The sequence below is a fragment of the Mandrillus leucophaeus genome, unplaced genomic scaffold, assembly GCF_000951045.1.
Source record: "Mandrillus leucophaeus isolate KB7577 unplaced genomic scaffold, Mleu.le_1.0 Scaffold235, whole genome shotgun sequence".
NCBI classification, from domain to species: domain Eukaryota; kingdom Metazoa; phylum Chordata; class Mammalia; order Primates; family Cercopithecidae; genus Mandrillus; species Mandrillus leucophaeus.
The window spans coordinates 4,231,733-4,243,146 of NW_012102421.1; the positions used below are offsets into that span (position 1 = coordinate 4,231,733).

An 11,414-nucleotide genomic window follows, 5' to 3' on the forward strand; every position below is an offset into this window, starting at 1 on the left:
AGCAGGCATCCTTAAGTGAAATCTAAATTTTTACACTGATAACTTCATTTGGGTATCATTCCTATTTAGTTCACCAGAAGGAGTCAAAGAGTTCTAGTTTCCCTGAATACTAGGCATATGGTTACACGATTTACCAAAAGAAGGAACAAAAATGCAGAGAAAAATTATATGAAAAGACAGGTTACGGTTCCAGTAAGTGGTTGGTTGAGGCCCCAGAAAGATACCATATGGAAAATTTAAGATCCACGTGGTGGTCGGGTCTAGAATTTGGGTGGAAAGATTGGGGTTGAACACTCAGATTTGGGAATCATAGCATAGTTAATGCGGTGGAAAGGGATGGGCTGACTTGCAACTTTGTAACGCCCTTTAAAATGTTAGAAGCATCACCGAAAGATAGTACAATATGTTGGGAAACACCAACATTTAAGGGCCATATGGAGCAAACCAGGCGGAGAAGAGGCTGACAATGAGAAGCCAGAGAGTTTGGATGACCCAAGTGGTGGGCTATGATCCAAGAGTTTTATCAAAGCTGTTCAGAGCGCACTTGAATGAGGTCAAGCAGGAAAGGATTTAGTTCTTGGCTTGGGGGAGTCCACCACCCCTAGAGGTCTTCCATGACAACCTAAGGAATCACACTGAGAGTAATTTTTATTTGGAAGACGAGATGCAGTGGATCAGGAAAAAATCCTACCCTCTCTGGGCAAGGGCTAAAGTGGAGTGACAGCGAAAAGACAGAATTCTTAGCTTTTCTATGCCTTTAGTAAATGCTATCGAATGCGGGAAGTTTGGCTGGGATCCCTGGCTCATGAGCATACTTCGTCTCTTCTCAGAGCTCTTCAGAAATGAGCAAAAGCAGCCCCCGCCCCTGCTTGGCAACGTGCCGGGCCCGCCTCCAGCCTCAGCCCCTTCGCTAGGAAGCAGGAGCGAGGCGCAGCCGCCAGGGGGCGCAGACAGCAGGCTTATTTGTAAGACTTGGGGCGGGGCCACGCGCTGGGCGGGCCCTGGCTTGACTTCCGGTTTCCGGCTTCCGGCGGAGTGCTGGGTCGTCGCTCGCAGCCGTCATGGCAGCGGAGGAGAAGGACCCTCTGAGCTATTTCGCGGCATACGGGAGCAGCAGCTCAGATTCCTCGGACGAGGAGGATAACATCGAGCCGGAGGAGACGAGTCGCAGAACCCCGGATCTGGCGAAGTCGGCGGGCGGCTGTAGGAACAAGGCGGAGAAGCGGCTCCCGGGACCCGACGAGCTGTTTAGGAGCGTGACTCGCCCGGCCTTTCTCTACAATCCGCTCAACAAGCAGATAGACTGGGAGAGGCACGTCGTCAAGGCACCTGAGGAGGTGAGGTCCCCGACCCCGTTTCCCGGTCTCGGCCCCGGCCTGCGCCCCCTTCCTCCTGAGCCCTCTGCTGGGGACCTGCTGTCCGTTCCCCCACACGCAGTCACCCCCGCGGGATGCCGCACCACCCCCTTCTACCTCAAGCCCTGGGAAACCTGGCCCCCTCCCCAGCCTGGTGGGTGTCAGACCGGACCCGCAGCCCCGCCCCCTTGTGAGGAGACCCAAACCTCCGCGCTCGGTGCCCCGACCCCGCGCGGCGAGGACTAACGGTGGTGACTCCCCCGCCCCCCCCGCTGCAGCTTCTCCCTGAGACCCCTTCCCTTTGACGCCGAAGTGCCTGCGGTGCTGCCTCCAAGACAGTGTCTGCTGCAGCCTCCTGAAGGGGTCAGCCTTGGCGTAGTATCTCTGAGACTGGATTCTTCTTTGGTAACTAAAAGTTATTAGCTTTATTCATATAGGGAACCCTTTGGCTTTTCACTTAACAGTATTGTGATTTTGATGGAAAAATGTGTCTTTCAACCTTAAAGAAAAAAAAAAGCCTGAACGATAAGCGAACGGCAGGGAGTTGCATGTGCCCACGTCCATCATAGGAACCTCGGTTCGTCACAGTGCTTCTTAATGTGCTTGCTTAACAGCCTCCAAAGGAATTCAAAATATGGAAGTCAAATTATGTACCACCTCCTGAGACCTACACCACTGAGAAGAAGCCTCCTCCTCCAGAGCTTGACATGGCAATAAAATGGTCTAACATATATGAGGACAATGGTGATGATGCCCCACAGAATGCTAAGAAAGCTAGGCTTCTACCGGAAGGGGAGGAGACGTTGGAATCAGGTAAGGAAAGTCAGAATCCCGTGGTAATCTATTTTGATCCCCGTGATGGGCTTTAAAAAATGAGATATTTAATGAATGAAAATTAAATCTAGCAAATTGGCAAACTAATTTGATGGTCTTTGGATACTTCTTGCTCTGCTTTTGAGAAAGATCATATATATTTGGCTTTAACATGAAGTCTCTGATAGCTAATAGTTGCTGTGTTATTAATGAAAGATCATAATGTTCAGGCTTTAAAGTGAAATATCTGGTATCTCATCCAGTAGTCTGTGTTTTATGAGGCCTTATTATTAGAACACAAATCAATTCATGGATTCTTGTGACTGGCTGCAAAGTGCCGAAGGCTTGATTTTCTTTTTTTTTTTTTTTTTTTTTCCGTCAGTGTTTCGCTCTTGTTGCCCAGGCTGGAGTGCAGTGTAGCGATCTCGGCTCACTGCACTCTCTACCTCCCAAGTTCAAGTGATTCTTCTGCCTCAGCCTCCAGGCAGCTAGGATTACAGGCGCCTGCCACCATTCCTGGCTTTTTATTTTTTATTTTTTTGGGCAGGGGTTAGAGATGGGGTTTTACCATGTTGGTCAGGCTGGTCTTGAATTCCTGACTTCATGTGATCCATCTGCCTCGGCCTCCTAAAGTGTTGGGATTACAGGCGTGAGCCACCGCGCCCGGCCGAAAGCTTCATTTTCTGTTAAAGCAGTTGTGCTTCAGAGCTAAAATTATTATGACAAAATGAATTTAACTGAGCATTACTACATAGTAATAGGAAGATAATGACTTAGTTGTTTTACTTTAGTTCGTAACAGCATAATTTCATCTCCTACTTGGACTATCACAGTAATCTTTGCCTACACACTCTTATCCAATCTGTTCCATCCTTCACACTGCAGCTAGTGTTGAGTTTCTAAAAGTCATATCTGATTATATAACTTGCCTGCTTAAAACCCTTCAATGGGATAGAGTCAAGGCCTTCTATTGATAGGCCCTTTCTCCCTGTCCACAGTCATTTTTAATGGCCCCTTTCTAGCGCTTGAAGATCTTGAAATCCAGAACTGAATTTTATGGTTCCCTGCCTTTCAGTATATGTTGCACCTTATTCTGGAGTGTTGTTTCTTATCTCTGGCTAGTAAACTCATTCATCTTTCAAAATCCAACTCAGAAGAAGAAATCTCAGGTATCACCTCTAATAATTATTTGCTCCTCTGTACCTTTGTTTATGCTAATGCTGTTGATTGCCCTCATCACTTGTATGTGGTTTTTTAAAAGTCTGTCTGCTTTATGATGAGTTCCTCAAACAGCAGGATTTGAAGTGTTTATGTTTGTATCAAGTACATTGTAAGTATTCAGTAGATAATTGTTGAATCGAACTAATGTTTTGGACCATTATTTTTAAGAAAGAGTATGCCATTTTTGTTAAACAGATTTCTGATCTTCTAACAATACAGGGGCTACTTAGCCCCTTTTTACAGTCATGCAGGGAGTGATGTTTTAAGAGAAAGGAGAACTGACTAGCGGGAGTTCTTACTTTAATTTTGATTCTACCTAACTTTTCCATTACTTTTGCTGACTTTCAATATGTATTAGAAGTCAACAATGAAGGAGCCTCTTCAGTAAGTGGCATCTTTTTGCAGACCTAAAATGATGTGAACATTTATAATACCTCACATTGTACAATCTTTTTCTTTTCTTTTTTTTTTTTTTTTGAGAGGAGTCTCGCTTGGTCGCCCAGGCTGGAGTGCAGTGGCACTCCATCTTGGCTCACTGCAAGCTCCGCCTTTTGGGTTCACACCGTTCTCCCGCCTCAGCCTCCCAAGTTGCTAGGACTACAGGCGCCCACCACCACGCCCGGCTAATTTTTTTGTATTTTTAGTGGAGACGGGGTTTCACCATGTTAGCCAGGGTGGTCTCCATCTCCTGACCTCATGATCTGCCCGCCTTGGCCTATCAAAGTGCTGGGATTACAGATGTGAGCCACCGTGCCCAGCCAATCTTTTTCATAATTGGTAAAAATATATTTGCTTAAGTAATCTGTAATTATTACAACACCTTGTGAAATAAGAGAAATGTGGAAATGATAGCTTACATCACTTGTCCAAGGTCACAAAACTAGAAAATGCCAAGTTCTAAAATACACACTTTCTCACAGTTTTCTTATTTATTACTCCCAGCAACTTGATACAGAAGTGCTACATGACTCATTATTACTATTTTACAGATGATAGAACAGTCTCAAATTAGAGAATTTTCCCAAATTCATTCACACAGCTAAAAAAGAGGCAGAGTAGTAGGCATTCAAATCCAGACCTTTAAATATAAATTATGCCTTATTAAACTGGTATTTGGTCTCCTGATGAATAGCTATTTCTCAACAGTGTTTGAGATACAGATATTCTTCTGTAGGGAGAATGGCAGTAAAGATACTAGGGTTGATACTCAAACTAGATTTCCATAGGCTGGTGCTCTCACGTTTTTGTCATTATGTGGAAAAAACCAGGATTATACACCAGGGCAAGCAAGCAAGAATTATCTTTCTTCCAGCTTAGCTTTTGAGTTAAGTTAGAAGGAGTTCCAAATATATGATAAGTAACACTGCTATTTACATAGATAATTTCTGTCTTTTTGATCACATGATGGTCCTTTGTCAGAAAACAAATACAGGCAACATCAAATGACAAAAAGACCCACTTTTAGAAGTGATGTTTGCCATTTCAGATTCCTATATCATAAACCCACTGTAAAATCAATTTATGTCATAATTTTTTAGCCTGTTTTTTTTTCATTCATAAAATATGTATCAGAAACTCTACACTCTAATCCAAATTTTAGATTATCAAGTTGCTTTTTTTTTTTGCTTCCCCATTCTGCCCTTTGACCTTTTATTGCTGGTTAACATCTGTCTTCCAGTTACGTTAGAGGAAGAGCTGGGAAAGGTTCAGAACTCATCACTGAGTCTTGCTGCTTATCAGCACTTCTGGTTTTAGTGGTTGTAAAACGTCAGTAAGCAAAGCTTAGTTATTAGTTGTAGCTTCATTGACATGTATAATTAATTGTAAAAGCATAATTAATACAGTGATTTTTTACTTTTTTAGAATTTAGAAAGTTTGTTTATTGATAAGTTAAACTTACTTAACTTGAGTGATTTGAGTTCCATAATAAAAAAAACTGTTTCCTCACCAGTACATCTATACTATATGAGACAGAGTAAAAAAGCTCAGTAAAGTTGATAAATGAACATTGCTCAGATTTTTTTCCCCTACTCTAGTTTATAAAGCAGTGCCTTGTCATGACACTAGATGGCATAGCACTTCTGCTCAAATCACTGATAGCCAGTTATTTTTCAACTTCAGTAGTTTGTGGTTTTGTTATTCAGTTAATTTATTTGTAATAAGTGGCAAATTAAAAGCAAAAATATCTCAGTATCTTCTAAATGTATGTTAATGCATAGTGAATATTGTAAACTTAATACTTTCCATTTCTATATTATCACTACTGAAAATCTCAAAGGACGAGCTTAGTGATAATTCACTCCAGTTAAAAAGCAAAAGGTGCTGGGTGCGGTGGCTCACGCCTGTAATCCAGCACTTTGGGAGGCGAGGGCAGGTGGATCACGAGGTCAGGAGATCGAGACCATCCTGGCTAACACGGTGAAACCCCGTCTCTACTACAAATACAAAAAATTAACTGGGCGTGATGGCAGGTACCTGTAGTCCCAGCTACTTGAGAGGCTGAGGCAGGAGAATGGCGTGAACCTGGGAGGCGGAGCTTGCAGTGAGCCGAGATTGCGCCACTGCCCTCCAGCCTGGGCAACAGAGCGAGACTGCGTCTCAAAAAAAAAAAGTAAAAGGTTTGGCTTGTTTTAGTGGTATACTATGTTATTTGGTTTGTAGAGCCAGTGCTTTTGTGTGAACATGATAAACTACTGATTAAAACTTTGATTTGTAAATTCCTGGGGTGCGTTGTTGATCTGAATTGTATTTTATTATTTTATTACACTGCCTACATAAATCCATAGTGCTCTGTGAAGCATATGAATAACATCACCATGCTGTGCTTGAAGAAGAGTGAAGATGAATAGTACTGATTGTTATCTGTGTCAATAAATGAGATATTCTGATTATGGTACAGTTAGCAGAAGGGAATTAAAGGCTTAAGATTTTAAGTATATTTCCTTCAAGGAATGTATGATTTGATGTCAGTAGTTTCCCACATTTTTTAATATGAAGGCCCCTTTCAATATCAAAATATTTTATAAATCTCCACTTGAGGACCTGTTGAACTTTTTGAGTATCTGTTGATCAAGAAAATAAAGTCAAAAACAACAATTAATTAGTAATGTGCTCAAAATAAATTTGTATTTTATAAATCATAACATCTTTTCCATGTTACTCTGTCTATTTGGAGTTCTTAATACCACACATTTGTTTAGGGAGATGGAATTAGCAACTAGTCTGTGCTACCCTGTATTTTTTTTTTAACCATGTAGTTGGATATTTTAAAACATTGAATTTAAAAAAAAATTTTATTCTATTTTAATTTTTTAAATACTAGTTTTAAATGTTCATTTTAAAATACTAATAAGATTTTGGAAAGGTATAAAGGACATTGTTTTAATGTAAGGCTCTTCTCTAACCTCCCTCCCCTCTCCAAATTCTCCATAATATGAAGTAGGAAGATACATATTTTTCTGTTGCTGTTAGAATGTTCTGGCCGTCCTAGGAATCGGTGGGGGGGGGAGTGGAAATTAGAACTTAGTACGTGATAAAATTCCAAATAGAGATTTGGAGAAACCTGTTTGTGAGTGCTTTTTAACCTCAAAATAAGGATTTGGGGTGGGTGGAGAAGGTGATGGGGAAAAAAGTTGTTTTTGGAGGAGAGAAAGCAGATTGAAAGGAGAAGGACAGCTGATAGCCACTTAAATAATGTCATGGTTAGATTGATACCTATTTTTTGTAAAAAGAAAACAATATGTTCCATTCTTACAAAGCATGGATTGTATTTGAATATACACAATGTAAATACTATTATGTAGTGGTGTCCAAGGGAGAGAATACAGTCATGAGTTCTTAGTTTCTGTTTTTGGTTTGGCCAATAAAGCCCCTTCATCATCCTTCTTTTCTGCTTATCACTAGAAACAGAAACTAAAAACCATGGCTTCAGGCTGCTAAAAGCCTAAAACAAAACAGCACAACAACAACAACAACAAATAAGGCAGGTTGGACAAGCTTGCTGAGTATTTGGGAGCCTTTTTCAAAAGTCTGATTTGGGGGAAGTCAAGTCACTTATTTTAAGCTACCTTAATATAGTGCTAAAGAGTCACTTTCTGAATTTTGTATGGCTGCAATTGAAAAAAAAAATGCTCACTTTCATTTGCATTTAAAAATCAGAACTCTAAAAGTTAATTCTTGTTTTTTATTGGGAAACTCTGAGAGAAACATTAGTTGATGAGGGTAATGATTTTGGTATAAAGCCAGTGAAATTTTAATGCTTAACATGTTGGGTTTTTTTAAATTACTGATCGAAACTCTTCCTTTTCTATTTAAAGATGATGAAAAAGATGAGCATACTTCTAAAAAGCGCAAAGTAGAGCCAGGAGAACCAGCAAAGAAGAAAAAGTAGAAACAAATGACCAGAATTTCTGGACTGCTAAACTTGTTGAAATGTTTCTTTGGACAGATTAAGTTGATATTGTGGGTTATTATGCCACATCTCCATGAAAGTGCATATGTTAATGAACTAATAAGTATTGCCTCAAGAACTTTCCACTGTAGAATTCTTTTTTAATTTAAAACATGTATGTATTTAAAACTCAAATGGTGACTTGTGATTGTGAAATTGATAACACTTGGATGCATTCTTGCTCTCACAGAATTGGTGACATGCTTTTGAGAGTTTTGTCACATGTTGACATGCCAATGTTCTATAAACCTTTTATAAAGGAATATCTTTTTAAAGTAAATATATTGTAATGTACTGTGAACTCGTAGGGTGCTTTTCAACAGTCTTTGTACAGTGTAAATAGATCATGGAAATAAAATTACTTATTCAATATTACTATTACTGCATAACATTAACATTTGAATGTTTGTCTGTGACAAGTACCCTATTTGTTATGTGACATTTTAAGTTGTAATAAGTATTACCATTTAAAGAGTGCCTCCTGTGTTCCAGGTGCTTTGTGCATATGTTTTCTCTGATCCTTAAACCTAGCAAGGTATTATTAGTATTCTCATTTTTTAATAAAGAGTGCTTGAGTAGCTTGTCTAATGTTACACAGCTAGTGAGTGATTCATTTGGAATTTAACTTGGGACACTTGACCTCCAAAATCCTCACATTAAACCACCTGTCCATCAGTCAAAATGTAGTCATCTTTCAAGAATGACATCAGTTATCATCTCTTCCAGGTACCTTTCTGTTGTACCTGGAGATCTGTTAGTGGAGGTCTTTAACTCTCCTGATTGTATGACTGTACTTGTCATCTGTGCTTTATGGTTATTCATTAATTTCTTTATTAAATTGTAAGTTTACAGGACATTCAGTTAAATTTGAATTTCAGATAAATAATGTTTTAGTGTGTTTAGTATTCAGGACATATACAAAAAATGGGTTTATCTGAAATTCAAATTTCACTGAACATCTTTTATTTGGTAACCCTACTTCTGCATGTTTTCTCTACTCAGCTTCTTCTGTTTTAATGCTTTGCATATAGTAATAATAAAATGAACAAGAAGTAGTTGGGAAGGTGTAATCTTTTGAGTTCCAAAATGCAGTTATCTGTAGCATTTTGAACAATAAAAAGGTTACACACTGCATCAATCTTTCCATGTATCTCAAGCCCTTAAGAGATAAGAATTACAGAACACTGCACATTCAGTGTATAAGAACAAGACAGCCAAGCACGGTGGCTTATACTTGTAATCCCAGCACTTTGGGAGGGCAAGGTGGGAGGATAGCTTGAGGCCAAGAGTTTGAGACCAGCCTGGACAACATGACAAGACCCCATCTCTACAAAAAATGAAAATTTAGAAAAAGAAAAATACATAATCTGAGTATTTTTTTAAACTGTTTTTCCCCATTGTGGAAGACAAAATTTGAACAATTGTGCAAGATTTGTTTACTTAGGCATGTGTATCAAGTAGATTAAAATTTATAAAAGTCATTAAGAGTGGTTGCACCAGCCATGGTGGTTTGTGGAATGAAGAAGGTCCGTAACAGTATGATGGCTTCCAGTACATGTTGAGTTTAGAAAAACAGATTCTATAGCTGCCCATCCTCCAGGTTTGCAAATACATGAATCGCAAAATTGAAGTAATTGCTAAAGCAAGAGTATGTTTTTTTAAGATTGTAGTCTTCGTAATGAATTTGGAAATTTGTGGTATCATATACTAGGGAGTGGCATCAAGTGATAAAGCAAGACCCTAGTATGACATGACACCAAACCAAGTTATATTTGTGAAGTTGTAATTCCCAGGCTCTGGAGAAATCTAAAATTTGGATGCATGTGTTGGTGGAGAAATATCTCAGAAGTTAACTGAAAACATTGCAAGGTTCTTAAGTTAGCATGAAAGCAAACTTCTCTCTTTCCTGGAAGACGTGCAGAGTACATTTTATGAGGGGGAAGACAGGACTTAGGAGGGAAGAGGCTAAATATTTTGGAGCAAGTCTGACGCAGCCATTTGTATCTCCTGGTTGGAAAATGGACTTTCATATCACTCTACATTCATCATCACATTAGAGAATAGATTATTTTCCCCTTTAGAGATGTCCTAGGAGCGTGTTTGCACAAGCGTCCCTGTGGGTACTGAGGTAAAGTTTGGTTGAGCTAGTGGAAACCTAGTGGGGAAAAGTCTTAAAAATCCATATACATAAGAAAAATCATCCATCCAAGTATCTTTCATTTTAGAGAATCGAGTCAGTTGCTGTTTCTGATTGTTTCCTCCTGTTTAAGGAAGTTAAGCCTGGGCAACATGTTGTGATCCTGATCTGGTTTGGCTGTGTCCCCACCCAAATCTCATCTTGAATTTTAATTCCCACAATTCCCATGTGTCATGGGTGGTAACTGAATTATGGGAGTGGGTCTTTCCTGTGCTGTTCTCATAATAGTGAATGAGTCTTATGAGATCTGATGGTTTTAAAAACCATCAGTGCCGGGAGTGACCCTGCACAAGCTCTCTGCCTGCTGCCCTTCACGTAAGATGTGTCTTGCACCTCCTTGCCTTCTGCCATGATTGTGAGACTTCCCCAGCCACATGGAACCGTAAGTCCAATTAAACCTGTTTCTTTTGCAAAGTGCCCAGTCTCTGGTATGTCTTTATCAGCAGCATGAAAATGGACTAATACAGTTAATTGGTACCAGTAGAGTGGGGTGCTGCTGAAAAGATACCCAAAAATGTGGAAGTGACTTTAGAATTGAGTAACAGGCAGAGGTTGGAACGTTTGGAGGGCTCAGAAGAAGACAGGAAAATGTGGGACAGTTTGGAACTCCCTAGAGAATTGTTGAATGGCTTTGACCAAAATGCTGATAATGATATGGACAATGAAATCCAGGCTGAGGTGGTCTCAGATGGAGATGAGGAACTTGTTGAGAACTAGAGCAAAGGTGACTCTTGTTATGTTTTAGCAAAGAGACTAGTGGCATTTTGCCCCTGCCCTAGAGATTTGTGGAACTTTGAACTTGAGAGAGATAATTTAGGGTATTTGGTGGAAGAAATTTTTAAGCAGCAAAGCATTGAAGAAATGATTTGCATGCAGTTAAAGGCATTCAGTTTTATAAGGGAAGCAGACCATGAAAGTTCAGAAAATTTGCAGCCTGACAATGTGTTAGAAAAGAAAATCCCATTTTCTGAGAAGAAATTTAACCTGGCTGCAGAAATTTGCTTAAGTAATGAAAAGTCAAATGTTAATCCCCAAGACAATGGGGAAAATGTCTCCAGGACAGGTTAGAGGTCTTCACAGCAGCCCCTCCCATCACAGGCCCAGAGGCCTAGGAGGAAAAAGTGGTTTTCTGGGCTGGACCCAGGATTCCTGTGCTGTGTGCAGCCTAGGGACTTGGTGCCCTGTGTCCCAGCCACTCCAGCCATGGCTGAAAGGGGCCAACGTAGCACTCAGGCCATGGCTTCAGAGCGTGCAAGCCCCAAGCCTTGGCAGCTTCCACATGGTGTTGAGCCTGCAGGTACACAGAAGTCAAGAATTGGGCTTTGGGAACCTTGCCTAGATTTCAGAAGATGTACAGAAACAACTGGATTCGGCCGGG

The 11,414-nt window shown here is 40.3% G+C and overlaps 1 protein-coding gene across 2 annotated transcripts; it reads left to right on the forward strand.

Annotated features, from left to right (window-relative positions):
- Window positions 1–1,046: 1,046 nt before the first annotated feature.
- LOC105541196 (chromosome unknown open reading frame, human C1orf52) lies at window positions 1,047–8,425 on the forward strand. Of its 2 annotated transcripts, none has more exons than XM_011982120.1 (3): window positions 1,047–1,337; window positions 1,970–2,168; window positions 7,706–8,425. In XM_011982120.1, exons 1-3 carry the CDS (start codon window positions 1,062–1,064, stop codon window positions 7,777–7,779), a joined length of 549 nt encoding a protein of 182 aa, XP_011837510.1. In that variant the 5' UTR covers window positions 1,047–1,061; the 3' UTR covers window positions 7,780–8,425. The 2 variants fall into 2 exon arrangements, with proteins under 2 accessions (XP_011837510.1, XP_011837511.1); XM_011982121.1 differs by lacking the exon at window positions 7,706–8,425 and adding an exon at window positions 3,191–3,219.
- Window positions 8,426–11,414: the final 2,989 nt, after the last annotated feature.